General features: G+C 33.7%; 1 protein-coding gene across 1 annotated transcript in view; it reads left to right on the top strand.

Annotated features, from left to right (window-relative positions):
- LRRIQ1 (leucine rich repeats and IQ motif containing 1) overlaps window positions 1-15,565 on the top strand; it is a 174,706-nt gene that overhangs the window by 105,067 nt on the left and 54,074 nt on the right. Inside the window, 4 exon segments of the mRNA XM_019952053.2 lie at window positions 6,964-7,053; window positions 7,702-7,823; window positions 8,321-8,416; window positions 8,677-8,759. Coding sequence (XP_019807612.1) covers window positions 6,964-7,053; window positions 7,702-7,823; window positions 8,321-8,416; window positions 8,677-8,759 — 391 coding nt within the window.

Here is a 15,565-nt window from a genome sequence, read left to right as displayed (position 1 = left end):
TGAAATGTGTTTTCATTTTACAGATGGTTAACCAAGAGGACACTGATAACGAAGGTCAATTTGTTTTAGTTTTTATTAAGCATAGTTTACCTTAATTTTTTAAGTGCCAAGAAATGTGAGGGATCTGAGATTGTATCCTGCGTGCAGTCTAACAAGTTAGGCTGCCACACTTTCATGGATGCTGGCAGAAGAAATGAGACATTTATTACTTGTCACATCAGGCAGCAGAAGCCTCATGTTTTTATGTATTCCCTTTGCCCCCAGGTTCCATAGGCAGGAATTCCCCCTTAGGAATCTGGAAGCTTAGGAAACCCTATATTTTATAAAAGGCTGCTAGCAAACCTGTTCATCCTGTGCTCCAGGGGAAGTAGTTATTTTCTTATACCAGACAGCAAACAAATTTTGCCTTCTGCTCCAGAAGGAATCACTCAAAGACTATATCTTCCAAGTCTGTTAGCTATATTAACATCCTTGGAAAGATAGTCCAGAACAAAAGATGTCATAAGTCATGAAGAAATGTTAGAGACCTATGGAAAATTATCTCCCAACAATATGTACCCTTCATGTGTACATGGCAAATTTTCCCACAAGTACCCACTCCAGTGGCTACTCTGAATAATCTGACAGGGGCTAGGACAAAATCCATTAGGTTATCCTCATGATGCATTTAATGAAGGATACTATCAATACCCCAGGCGTTTCCTCTTTAAGTTTCTGTATTGACCTTCCCACTAGACTTGAGGCTTTAATCCAGGTACAGCTGGAAGTATTAGCTATTACAGACTCTTTTTGGGCCCTCAAGGAGGAAGTCAAAGGCAGTTCTGCCATCTAAAACAACCCTGGCCAGTGAATTGAAGCTGACTTGAATGCTTTCCAGGACCATAATGGTGTTTCCTTAAATGTTTGAAGGTGATCTATGAGCAGGACACCTTCCAGGTGGCATCTGTCTGCCCCATAGGATGACTGAGAATGGGAGTGGGGAAAACATCCAGGCTGCACCCTGAGGATGTGTCAATCACGCTGGCCTGAGACATCCTATTAGGGAAAGGAAATATGTTTCATGCCCAGGAACGATCAGGAGAGAATCCAGAGTTGTCAAAATAGAACTGTATTATCCTCCATGTATTTTTTCATAATCATTACCTAGGAAGTAGCTGCAAGAGTATGATCCCTTTCTGGGGGCAGCCACATTAACTGATCAAATTGCCTTATTTAGGTATGTGGACAGAAGGAAGTGAGAGTGGTGAAGTCAGACTATTGTTGAGTACCTTTTGTGATAAAAGGCACATAACTGTCAGGCTCCAGTGGTTCAGAAAACTGAAAACTTACACAGACAAATTTCAAGGGCCACAGTTATATGGCCAAACTTAGCTGATAGATAACCTGAAGATGTATCAAAAGTTGAGAATGGAGGAGAGGGTTTAGAAGGTGAGATTTGAGATTCATAATGGGCCAAATTTCCAAATCGTAAGGATTCTGAGGTGCTACAAAAGTTATCAAGAAGTGTTAGAAAGAATTCTTTTGAAAATGGCATGAGGCAGCTTGGGTAGAAGAGGAGAAAAGTATTAGGGCTCAGAGTTGGGGATGGTGAAGAATAAAAATGAGACCAAGACATGGCTTTTAGAATTTCTAAGACCTGTTCAACTCTAACTAACTTGTGGCTTACAGCAAATCTGATTCTAGTTTCATATGTCAAATGAAAGGATTATATTAGTTGGTATGAAAAATTTTGTACATACATATGCAAATAAACACGAATGTTATTCCTGGCTCTTCTGATAGCCTTATTTCCTAGTCTCTCAAAGTTGGATTATAGGATGATAATTTCTTCTCTGATAAAAAGTCAAATATATGTTTATCTGTTCAAATGTTCAATTGTGAATACACAGTTACAAATTTATCTAAGTTCAAGTTTATTTTTAATGTGTAAGTAAATTTGATAATAGTCTTCTAATAAACAGAAAGCTTTCCAAATTCTCAGTTGTAAGTTAACAGAAGGTTTTCTCAAGCAATAATTGAAATTTGTATAAATGTCCAGTAGTAAGCATGATATATTAATATACATTTTTTTAAACAGTAGTATATTTATAATCTTGGCCAATTTCTCCTGACATTTTGAGATTTTTTTTCCTCAACATACTAGGTACTGCCAAATATAGTTGATATTAATAAGCTTGAACTCATATAAATCAGTAGTCTTGGTAACATTTTTGGTTGAGATTACGTAATTACTGAAAGTATCTTTAGCATTTTATATTAAACCTCCTATTTATGTCTCTAGAAATTTCCAAGAGACAGTGGTTCTGGAATCAGCTAACACAACATTGTAAAGCAACTATACTCCAAAAAAAATTAATTAAAAAAAAAAGAATTGTTCTGGAATCTAACAAAAGTTTGTGACCTTATATTGAAAACCAAGAAAAAGTATTTTCAAAGTTTTCTGCACTTTTAGATATCAATTTAAAGAACTAATTTTTTTCCTCAAACTTCATGTAGCTTTTCCAAGGAAGAAACCTCCATCATCATCTTTATGATACAGCAAAGAAATCACTGTGCTTTGTGGGACCTTGTCCTGCTGCAGAAAGAAAACAGCTGGAGTCCCAGAGAGTATAAAAAGAGGTGGTTTGGCAGGTGTTTAAGAAAAAAAAAGTTGCTTGTTTATATAAAAACTAGTGCATAAGTCAGACTCCTTGCCTGGCATTACTAGTCCTTTTCCACAGTCACTCCTCAGATAGCATATTACTTTTAAAATTTCTCTTCGGGGCTTCCCTGGTGGCGCAGTGGTTGGGAGTCTGCCTGCCGGTGCAGGGGGCGCGGGTTCGTGCCCCGGCCCAGTAGGATCCCACATGCCATGGAGCGGCTGGGCCCGTGAGTCGTGGCCGCTGAGCCTGCGTGTCCGGGGCCTGTGCTCCGCAGCGGTAGGGGCCACGGCAGTGAGAGGCCCGCGTACCGCAAAAAAAAAAAAAAAAAAAAAAAAATTCTCTTCCAATTTTTTCATTGTGGGAAAGTACACATAACATAAAATTTACCATCTTTACCATTTCTAAGTGTGCATTCAGTGGTATTAAGTATATTCATAAAGTTGTGCTACCGTCACCACCATGCATATCCAGAACTCTTATCTTACAAAACTGAAACTATATACCTGTTAAACAATAACCCTTCATTCTCCCTTAATATCCTAATGTTATAAACACCTTAATTTGCATTTACACCAGCTTAACTTCAGTAGCATCCATGAATTATTCTCCTTTATAGCTACATCTCCACCCCTTTCAGTTGTTGATGTCACAAAATTGCATCTTTATACATTGTGTGCTCCAAACATAGACTAATAATTTCTCTAAATAGACTAGTATTTTAAATCATGTGGAGTTACAAACCAAACTTTCAATAATACTAGCTTTTAAACTGAGAATTGTTTGTTTTTAAATGTATTAGTATCTTAAAAAGTGGAGTGAACTAACTGTTGTTACAATAATATTAGCTTTTATAATTTCCCATGTAGTTACTGAGATCTTTATTTCTTCATATGCCTTTTAATTGCTGCCTAGTATCCTGCCACTTCAACCTGCAGAACTCTCTTTAGCATTATTTTCAGGCCAGATCTAATGGTAATGTATTCTCTCAGCTTTTGTTTATCTGGGAGTGTCTTCAGTTCTTCCTCAAATCTAAGGACAGTTTTGCCAGATATAGGATTCTTGATTGGCAGTTTGTTTTTTTTTCTTTCAGCACTTTGAATATATCAGCCCACTGCCTTCTGGATGTCAAGGATGCTGATGAGAAATTGCTGATAATCTTGAGGATTCCTTCTACATGACAAGTTGCTTCTTACTTGCTCCTTACTTGCTCCTTCTTACTTGCTCCTCTCTCTTTGTCTTTGTCTTTTGAAAGTTTGATTATAATGTGTCTTGGTGTGGGGCTCTCTGAGTTCATCTTACTTCGAGATCATTGAGCTCCTTGGATGTTTATATTCAGGTCTATTATTGAATTGGGGAAACTTTTAGTCATTATTTCTTCAAATATTCTCTCTGCCCATTTTTTCTTTCTTCTCCTCTGACTCCCATGATGAATATATTGGTACATTTGATGGTGTCTCACAGGACCTTTAGGTTCTGTTCATTTTTATTCAATCTTTTTTCTTTCTGTTCTTTAGATTTGATAATTCCATTGCTGTATCTTCAAGTTCACTCATTCCTTTATCTGCCTACTCAGAGGCAGATCCCTCTAGTGAATCCTACCAGTGAATTTTAGTGAATTTTTCTTTTCAGTTATTATACTTTTCAGCTTCAAAATTTCTTCTTGGTTTCTTTTCAGGTTTTCTATCTCTTTATTGATATTTCCACTTTGTTCATAGATCATTTTCTCCCTTCGTTTAGTTCTTTGAACATATTTAAGACAGTTACTTTAAAGTCTTTGTCTAGTAAATCTGCCATGAGGTCTTTTTTAGGCATAGTTTTGGTTGATTTTTTTCCTTTGAATGGGCTGTAAATTTTCCTGCTTCTTTGTATGCCTTGTGCTTTTTATTTAAAGTTAGACATTGAATCTAATAATGTGGTAACTGTGGAAATAAGATTCTCTCTCTTCCCCAGTGTTTGCCAGGTTTTTTGCTTTTGTTTTTATTGTTTTTGTTTTTATTGTTTTAGGCTGCGTCTGCGCCAAGGATCAGCCTGAGTTGTAAACTCAAGGTCTTCTCATTTCTTTTCTAAGCCTGTGCCTTCCCCTGGGCATGTGTACTGACTTTCCCCCATATGTGCAGATGCTTTTGAATATCCTAGTCTTTTTTTTTTTTTTTTTTTTTTTGTGGTACGCAGGCCTCTCACTGTTGTGGCTTCTCCTGTTGCGGAGCACAGACTCTGGACACGCAGGTTCAGTGGCTAGGCTCACAGGCCCAGCCACTCTGCGGCATGTGGGATCCTCCCGGACCAGGGCACGAACCCGTGTCCCCTGCATTGGCAGGCGGACTCTCAACCACTGCGCCACCAGGGAAGCCCCATATCCTAGTCTTTTTTTAAAATGAATATTCTAGTCCTTAGTGTTTGTTTCCCAAAAAAGGAAAAAGAGGAAAATGAAGAGGGGAGGAGTTGGGGGAAGAACACCTGCCCTTTAAATCCTCTGGAAATCACTTAGTAGGTGGGGTAAATAGCCTTACAACAATAGGGGAGGTTCCACTCACCTCTTTGTACCTCTGAGATCAGAAGCAACACTCAACGGTCAGAGTACAGATCTCCAATCTTTGGAAGACAGTGTCCTCATTGTCCACCCTGGCTCCTGCAAACTGTGTGCAAGGTACTTCTAAAACGCATGAATAGCTGCCTGCCTTGGGGCTGGGGAATGGAGGATAGATAGCTGCAACTGTGCTAAGGGCTGACATTTACCAAAATTAACCACAATTTACCATCCAAGTCTTCCCCAGGACATCACAAGCCTTCAATAGACTCTAGAGTTCCAAAATGGTTACACTAGACAGATTCTGCCAGTTTAGTTGTTGTCTAGGTTGGGAGACAGGTTCCTGGTGCTCCCTACCCCACCATCTTCCCAGAATCCTCTGGCACATTGCCTTTCATAATATTGTCTCCACATCTTCTCTTCATTTTAGCAATTTTACAGAGTAAGAATACTAATTTAGTGATAGCTGATATGCCTTGGGCCTTGATCTTTCCTGGCATAAATATGAATTTTCCTTTATTTGTCATACAAAAGAAAGAATTTAGAAATCTGAGCCCTCCATACTGTTTACAATTTTGCATTAAATAGCTCTTCTTAAACCAGTTATATATTCTTAAACCAGATATAACTGGTATATAACTGTGATATATATGTTAATGATCTCTGTCTAGAAGGAACTGGACAATGTACTGATGCACAACTGTATCCTTTTTACATAGATATTCAAATAACGTGAATCTGATTAGGTTTCCTAAGACTAAATGCTGTAAGTAATGGTCTGTCATTGCGCTGCTGGCCTGTAGTCAAGATGTCTTAGGCTTGCCTTTCCAATGGTTTTTCAAGAGATAGTCAAGAAGCACTGAAGCTGTATAAGTGGAAAGTTGCATTTAGGTCTTCTCAGTTTATAGTCATTCCAGTTTTTAAAACATAAATATGTTTGATCATTTTAGAAACTTTTAAAGAACAAGTTCATTGGTATTATGATCATCCTTTTTTCTTAAAGATTCAAAAACAATTATAGAACCACAGAATATTATTTAAACCATATTAAATAATCCAAGTGAATAAAATTTAGATAATTATACCCTAAATTATACAACACGAGCATAGCTAATATATTTCCATTGTAGAACGATAAATTTGGAAATTACATAAATGGAATAAAGATGTTGTAAGATGAAGAGTGAAGTGACTTAAGATCATTTCAAAATTTATATTTTTATCATTCAAACTCTTGAACTAGAGAATATAATATCAGGAACCATGTTCTGTATATTGCCACAAAATTCTTTTTTCCATCTATTCAGAAAATTTGTGAAATGTTGAACTAAAGTTAAGTAAAAGCTATCTTACAGATAGTATTTACAGAAAATTGATACTAATATGTTAAAATACTATAAATTTTTGATGGTGAGGTTTGATGGAAAATATTATATTTTGCATAATAAAGAGCTAAAGGATTACTTCCCTCAGTTACATCTAGAGTTGGCTCAGAGTCATAGTTCTCAAACAGTTAAATACACTGAACAATCTGCACGTCTCATTTTTTAGAGCATGTGAGTACTCAAGGCTTTACTTTATTCCACTTGGGGATGAAAAATCTTATCCATTTTTTAGAATGTTTGCATTAAACAGATACATAACATCTCACAGAGTGAGCAAGTAGCAGATTTTCCTCTAAATAAAAATGCTGAAATACTTTCTTAACATGTGTAGTATATAAGACAATTTAAAAGAATCTTTGTAAAAGTTATGCAAACTAAATTATGTACATTAATGTTATTATTTGTGCAGGCTGCCTTAGAGAAGGAATGGCTTGCTTTAGATTCCACCCGCTTCCCTTCACAAACACTGCTTCTTCCAAACCAGCTGCACTGGCCAAAGGTAACATGTCATGGAAACCTCTTAGTGCTCGATCTTTGCTCATTTCTTAAGGTTATGCTCTGCTGCAGTGATTAATAATACAATTTATTGACTTGAAAAACACAATTACTTTTAGAAGCCTCTGACTTCCTCCTCATCCCCAGATGTAATTTTTCATGTAGCTTTTCTTTCATTTGCTCCTGATTTTTTTCTTTATTTTGGATTTCTTTCAACACTTTATTTCACAGTAGCAAAAAAAAAAAAAAAAAAAGATATGCTTCAGCTGCATAAAATCACTAGTTGACAGCACTTTAAAAATACAAAAATATGCATTAAAAGGGCAACAGCTGAAGATTCTCAGTCAGAGGTCAATGGACTGCAATATCTGTTATTTATTTGATAATCTTTGAAGTTTTTGTTTTCTGAATTTTTTTCATGATCTTTGCAATTAATCATTCTGTATATGCAAACTATACCAAAAGGATATCTCTCATGACTACAACAAAGGGCATTTGTATGTATATTCCATAAATTTCATTTGATTATAATTTTTAATTTTTATGTGAGTTTTTCTTAGGCTACTCAGTAATGTGCATGTAAAGTAATACAATACACATGCTAGATGTTTTTCAATTTATTTTATACTTATGTACATTTTTTTCTGATAAGTTCTCTGGAACCTTAAAATCTGATGATACTTCACTTAATTTACCAAGTCATCCAGCTCAAGCATGGCTGTGTAATGAGAAAGAAAATTTGTTTTCATCGGAACACACACAGTTTAATAGCAGGTAAGCTAAATTGCTGTTTTAGAGGATCAACCTCTAATGAATGATAAGAATATTATACTCTTTACAAAAGTAGTAAGATGATGAAAAGAGGTATGAATTTGTTAAAAATGTAATGATTTTATGGAGTTTTCAGTGTAAGTAATATGTGTGATGTAAGTTTATTAAAGCAAACACAAAACTTAAGTGTCAGTGAAGTAATGTTAACTGTTGTAAACAAGTGAACTTTTAAATATTGCTATATAGGTAGAGATAAGGGTTAGAATAAAAATTCCAATGCTGTGTTTCTTTCAACGAAAGGATTGAAATATGCTTCAAGTAATTGAAATGTAAACATTTTAAATTAATGGCAGACTTTTATTACTTTTCAAGATAAAGTTTTTCTGTAACTTAAATGTATTTTATTTCCGAGTTTCAGACAACATAAACAGCTTGTAGTTTTAAAAAGTGCTGATATACTTGTGTTGATTCAGTTAAGTGTGGTTTTTTCTTATTGCTAGTTCAGAAAATAGAACCTTATCCAGGACACCTGAATCAAAGACCAGCAGAAAGAGTTTGCTAAAATCTGAAAAAGAAGAAAAAATTTCAGAAGAATGGTATGTGGTCGGTCTGTTTTACACTAAACTATTAAGAAATTGAGAAATTTTTAAATATCCAAAGCAGATATTTTTCAAGATTTCAAGAATACCTTTATTAGTTTTTAAGAAACCATACCTCTGTTAAATTACAGATTCTTAAATGGGAATTCAAATTTGTTTGTGTATGATATAATTCAGATATGTCTGTTTATATGTATGTGCATATATAAATATAGTCTGGGGATTTTTTGGCTTTATTAAATTTAATCTTTTAATAGGGGCTTTAAGGATATTTCTACTGCTCAGCAAATGCTGAAGAGAGCACAGAAAATGAAATCAAAGAAATTAAGGAAAAAATTAGGTGGGTAATCAATGATCTTTGCAAAACTATGTATCTGACATTAGAGATAAAATCTTTTAAACTATTTTTTAGCAAATTGTATTTAATGAGAATAGAAATGAAATGCACAGATATAAGAATGTCCAAGGTAATAATTCCATAAAAAAAGAACAAGAAAACTTAGAGAAAATTATGATATTACATTTAATGATTTATTATACTCTTAAATGCTATTTTCACTTTTGCCCTGTTCCTTAGCTACTTGGCTATTGATTATTCTATCTATTGTGCACTGAGAATTATGCTGTAATTGGTTTCGAAGCTGGTTAATCTCAGCAAATGTTGATTCTAAAGAGCGTCTGCTTCGTGTGATTTTTCCTTTGTGTGTTTTTAAATTGCTTGATTATTCAGTAAATTATTTCTATAAATTCATCAGTTCCATGAATATCAGCTATGAAGACTTCACAACTTGACACTTTGGAAAAGGAGCACAGTGTATATCTTTTGCGATTATGCTGAACTTGTGAAATGTTCAAAGGCATCTTTTCTTCTATTCCATTTGCCAGGCTATTCAAATCATTTGTCTTTCTTTGGACACCTCTAATCATTTTATTAAAATTACTTAATATGTGGAGTAATTTATAGATGTCAGAGCACGAAATTGGTTGCTATGAATTTATAACCATAATTAAAACAATTTAAAATTATTTGTATATTTCATATAACTTTACATTTACTTAAAACTTTATATGAACTCATGGACTCATAGGCTCAATATAAGTAACATAACTTTTTTTTTTTAATCTGTTTTGAGTTTCTCTCACTCATCAGTTTCTTTTATAAAGATCTTAATGTCAGTGAAATGTTTCCATAAAAGTAACATTACTCCTGAGAAGAGCAAGGAATCTATATTTATCCTATAGTTCTAGCTTATATCAGCATACAAAGAAGCACTCAGATTAATTTTTATCTTTATTAATTTTTCTATTATTTTAATCAGTTCAATCATAGAATTGTAAGAAATATGTATATTTAATTTTTAAAAACAGAAATAAAAATAACCAAGATACTGTTGGTTTCTAAGTAATAACTGTTATTTGTTGGCACAGCACTTACTATAGCCATTGATAAATTACTGATGACTCAGTTTTATATTCCTAAATGTTCAACTTTCCTTTTTTGGCATTATATTAGTGATATCTTAATTTTCCCTTTTATCTTTTTGAGATAACTATAATGTTTTTTGTTGTGTACTAAACGTTTGTCAACTTTAAAATATTGAAATTTTAAGCATTTTTAGAGAAAATGTAAATATGTGCTCTGTTTGTCAACTTGCTTTATGCCTCCTGTACTCTTGTAAACTCCTACTAAAGTCATCAGGGCTCTGTGGTGGTTTCCCAGGGAAATACAACCCCAAACCCTTAATGAAGATGAGACTCTCAGTTCCAGGGAAGTGGAATTCAGTAAATCGGGGTAGTTTGATAATGTTATATTGCTTTGATATATATTTCTACTTATTTTCAACAGTATCAAAAACAATGTTTAAATCAATGTTTTGAGAAAAATAAAAGTTACTGAAACTCCTGGGGCAAGTTCAAATACCAGAAGTGGCTTAAGAACTGATTCAGCCAACGTTCAACAAATAATTATTATTTATTTATGTTCAAGATCTAATTTCTTAGATATTTACAGCGTTTGCAATGTCTGTGATAGTGAAAGTAAGGAAACTTTTATCTTGTTGGAATCTGTCTCTGGAAATATATAGGTGTTTCTTGCTAATTCTTGTAACTGAAGGGTTTTTTTTAGGTTGAGTACATTTTTAATTGATCAGCATAGTAAATAATATTTTTTAGAAAAAGTTTAATAAGGAATATATGCTCATACATAAAAGTCATTGCTTTAATGGCCAAAAATTAGACATAATTATTATGAAGCAAAAATTAAACCTCTTTTTATCTGTCACAAGGGGGCATGGTAGGGTAACAAATGAAAAAGGACATCCAAGTTAACAACCACATCTTAAATTTAACATTTTGACAGTGGTCATTAAGCATGACCTGTTATCTCTTCCCTCTTGCATCTCCCTCCCTCCCAAGAGGGAAGAAATATGGGAACATATGTATATGTATAACTGATTCACTTTGTTATAAAGCAGAAACTAACACACCATTGTAAAGCAATTATACTCCAATAAAGATGTTAAAAAAAAAAAAAAAAGCATGACCTGTTAGGTAAAAATCCAAAATGGCAACTCTATAATTTTTATGGGGTTATTTACTTTAATTACATGATTGTAAACCAAATTGCATTCTTATTACTGTGTGAGGTTTTGTGTCTTTACATTAAGCTTTTGTTTTGCTTCTGTTTTATCAAAATAGTATTAGATTGATGAAATAAAAGCAATTTTTTAAAAATTTGAATTCTGAAGTGTAAAATTTAATGATGACCTTTAAATCCTCCTCACTCTTTTTCTCTGCTCCCCCTTCACAACATATCCACAGAATAGCAATAGTCAAGGTAAGATTAAAGATGAAAAAGAAAATCAGTGGGATCCTCTACAATTATGATACTTTAATCTTTAGTAGGTTGATGATGTAGAATTTATGTCATTTCGTATATGTGAGCAAATCATTTAAGACTCGGTAACTCCGTCTTTCTTCTTACAGAATAAAGAATTTTCTAGTATTAATGCAATCAATTTGTGTTATGCTGTTAACTTATTTGAATCTGCCTAAAATAATGGCCATAATTTTAAACTTTTATTACTCACTAATAAATTTAAATGATTTTTAGGTACTTAAATTCTGTTAAATACTTTAAAAATTTACAAGTAATTTTCAAATATACATATATGTGTATATATCTTACATGCACAACTTGCCAAGTTGAAAATTTCAAGCCACCAGAGGGCAACATTTTTCGTAAAACTGTTGGAGACTAACCAGCTCTGCGTGGGTAGGGAGGATGTCAAGTGGGGCAGTCAGAGAATAGAAAATTAAATGGAATCCCTAAAACCTAACAAAGCACCAATCCTCGTGGAGGTGGGGCATAAATGCACGAAGTGTGGAAGCTTTCATTAAAATTTCATGCCATGAAAAACCTTAGAGCAACTTGCTCAGTAGCGAGCTCTTAATAATATTTCCTGTTTCTGTCTTGTACATATAGTTATTTAGCCAAGGGATATGAGTCAACAACATTTGATTTAAGATGAGAGTGAAAATAGGGCAGAAGGTAGGGGGTTAGTTATTTGAAGAAAGTTGCAGATAGAGGAAGAATACCACTGAGGTTGCTGATTAATGAAGAAGCAAGGGGCTGAGAAAGCAACAGTGTGGGCAGCCATCAGAGGACACTCAGTATTGATGACTTCCATTAGGATAAATGAGGTCATCTGCTTTAAACAGAAGAGAGAGGAGGGGGAGAGGGAGGGGGAGGAGGAATTAATTAGAAGCCACAGGATGGAATCTAAAATTGTGAGGAGTTACCATGATTTACTTAGTTTGGTTTTGGCTTCTAATTGTTATTCCTAGTAAGTCATTGCTACTTCCCTCATGATGGACATAAGTGTGAGCAAGTAATGACTGGTCTTGTGTTTGTGGGTTTTTGTTTGTCTTTTTGTTTTTACTGTTGCATCATGCACAGAAGTAATTTCAGAATCTGGTGATCTGGGTTGGAATTTAGCAGGGAAGTTCAGAGTTTAGTACTACAGTGAAGAACATCATGTGTAAGGTGAGAGTTGCTGGGTTGTTGAAAACCCGAGGGTCAATATCCTAAAGATAGCGAGCATAATTGGTAGCAAGACTGAGATGAGCCAGATGGAGAAAGAGAGTGAGTGAGTGGTTTTGATGTGGAGCACTCCTGAGAGGGGACAGGTTTTGAGTACAGGGATTTTGGTGGAGAGCAGATGGTAAGATGTTTAAGGGCTAAGAATATAAGGATGAAGACATAATGTGGCTTTCCAACATTTATAATATTTATGCATGCCAAATTTCAAATTTCATAGTTAGAAGAAAGAAAGATCAGGATGAGGCAGACAAGGTTAATTTTGTTATAAATGTAGAGCCACCACTAGGGATTAGAATCATCTTGCAGCTGTTAGTAACACCTAGCACAGTTTCAAGTACATGTTAAGCATTCAATAAATATTTGCTGATTTTATTTCACTGAAGAAAAAAACTTGAGACTGTGTTAGCAACATTTAGTTATAGCCAAGAATTAAGCCAGGTAGAAAATAATTAAAGCTAACTCCTTAATGTGAATTAAACAGTTTATGGGATATAGCAAAGAGATCGGGTTGCAAAATGATAAGGTAATTAAGAAATGTTAAGGAAGGATCAAAAGGGAACAGCTTAGACAAAACTGTGACAAAATGAAGTTTATTGCTGGTTTATTTTGTTTACCTTAGTGATTCCCAAAAGGAACTTAAAAGAATTTTGATCAAATGTTACTTTGTTGTGCTCTGAACAAAACAATAATAAAACTTATTTGAATACTAAGATCCTGGAGGACCCAGTCTCCACTGTTCCCCACCAAATTCCCTGAACCTAATACCATGGTAGATGTTCAGTAAATAACTGTTAACCAAATCAACAGTAGGTTAGCTAAAAGTCACTAAAGACATTTGACCCTGTGTATGACTGTGTGTATTTTATAGTCATTTAAATATATGTTTCTATTTGAGAAGGCAAATTTAAATTAGTAAATAATACTCCTTATAAAAATGAAGTCATTCAATCTTAGCATAAAACTTATTTTACAGCACTGCTCTACATGGCACATACAGAAAATGGATAAGAACCAGATTTTCACGTATGTCGTTAATGAGAATAAGATAAACCAGTGAGCTAAGATTAGGTTTATAGAAACTGTAAACAGATTGCACAGGGGATGGAATAATTTTAAGGATATTATAATGCCTAAATAAAATTGTTACTTAAATGAGGTAATGGATAGAAAGTGTTGAGTACAGAGCCACATACATAATGGAAAGTCAGCTTACTTATGGGTTTCTTTAACTATACGATGAAGGTGTATTTAAAACCTATTTTCCAGATACTGAGCAAGTCATACTGGGAGATAAAAAATTTAAAAAACAACAACATTGACCTGCCATTGATGATTGCTGAGGAGTAGATTTAAATGACTTTGTAATGCTCTTTACAATAGCCTTATATCCTGGCTTTCTTACTTGATTGTGTATTTTTTGAGTGTTACAGTAGTATCATTCATGGTGGTCTTTTTGGGTACTATCAGAATCAAGTGATTTTTTTCCCATCTAGAATTACTATATTTTTTGCTTCTTATCATTATTCCTTATTATTATTCCTTAGCAGTTTGAATTAATTTGTTTTTAATCAGTTTAAGGTGATGCAATCAGAATGTTTTGAAATACAAAGATTGAAAATGTAGCACACTTTATGTGCTCTTGATGAATAAAATGATTTTATTGAGTAAATTGAGCTAGACAACTCTTCTAAATATTTTATACATGTTAAATTATTTAATCATGATAATAGTGTGAGGAAAGTGCTGTCATTATCCATGTTTTACATATTAAGAAATCAAGTCATAGAGAGATTGTTATTTGCCCAAAGGAGTGCCAAAGAACTTATAAAAGATCCATTGCTTTTATTTCATGTGCTATACTGAATAAAATGAAGTCAGTTATGGATCCATCTATTTCCTATATGTCCCACCTTATTCAAATAGCAATGATTTAAGATCTTTTCCAAGAATATAATAAGTTGGAAATATTATTGTTGTTTATGTTTTAATTATATGCTTACTAGCTGCCCTTTATTGAGCACCTACACTTATGTCTTGCTGCTTTACACACATTATCTCATTAATTCTCACAGTAATATTTCAAAGTCAGCATTATTGGACAAAAACGGAGGCAGAGGGTGAGACCAATTTGTCCAGAATCATACAACTAGTAAAAGTTGGAGTTTGGACCTAACCCAGGTCTGTCGAATTGTAATATTTTTGCTCAGGAAATACATAGCTCAAATAAAAAGGCAAGAAGGTCAGGAAAATGTGTAGAAAGATCAGCAGGTTATATATAATAAGGTATCATAGAGTGTGTAAACCCATGATAATCTGCTTTCCCTGACTGACTAATGCTCTTGTTCACATGTCGTTTTTTGTTTTTTTTTTTTGTAAATGACTTAAGTGATATATAATACTTATTCAATTAAATATATAGACAGAGGTTTTTTTTAATTATTCTTATAATTCATATTGAATTCATATAGAAGCACCCAACTCTTATAATACCTTAGGTCACTTATAATTATGAGATGTATCCAAATATTGACCAATATCTTTCCTAATCTGAAATATATAATCTCTCTGAAACATGTAAATAAATCATGCTTAGCAAGGGTAAATTATTACTGGAAGACTAATGGAAATCTTCAGTATGCTCATGCTTGAGAAATAACTCTGCAGATACTCTTCTGCAATTCACGTTCTAAAAAACGTGCTACTTCAGCATTTAATTAAAATATGTAACTTGGGTTTATTTTAAATCTTATTTTTTCATTTAGCGTATTCACTTCTATTGCACTAGATAGTAATCGAAGATTCTTAAAGTCTCTTTTTGCAAAATGATGTAAGATATTAATAAAATGTATGCTGCCCTGAATTGTGGTTTTATGTTAACCTACTTCATTAATTTTTTTATTGAGGTATCATTGACATACAGTGTCGTACAATGTCAGTAGATATATTAACCTACTTTAAATGCAGAACTTTCCACTCCTTATTCTACTCCCTGTTACTTATTTCACTATTTTCTTTTCTTACAGTTCTTCAACAAGCAAAAACCT

This window comes from Tursiops truncatus, chromosome 11 (genome assembly GCF_011762595.2).
Source record: "Tursiops truncatus isolate mTurTru1 chromosome 11, mTurTru1.mat.Y, whole genome shotgun sequence".
NCBI lineage: Eukaryota > Metazoa > Chordata > Mammalia > Artiodactyla > Delphinidae > Tursiops > Tursiops truncatus.
Note: the sequence above shows the minus strand (reverse complement) of the source record. Positions and strands in the feature narration are given on the sequence as shown.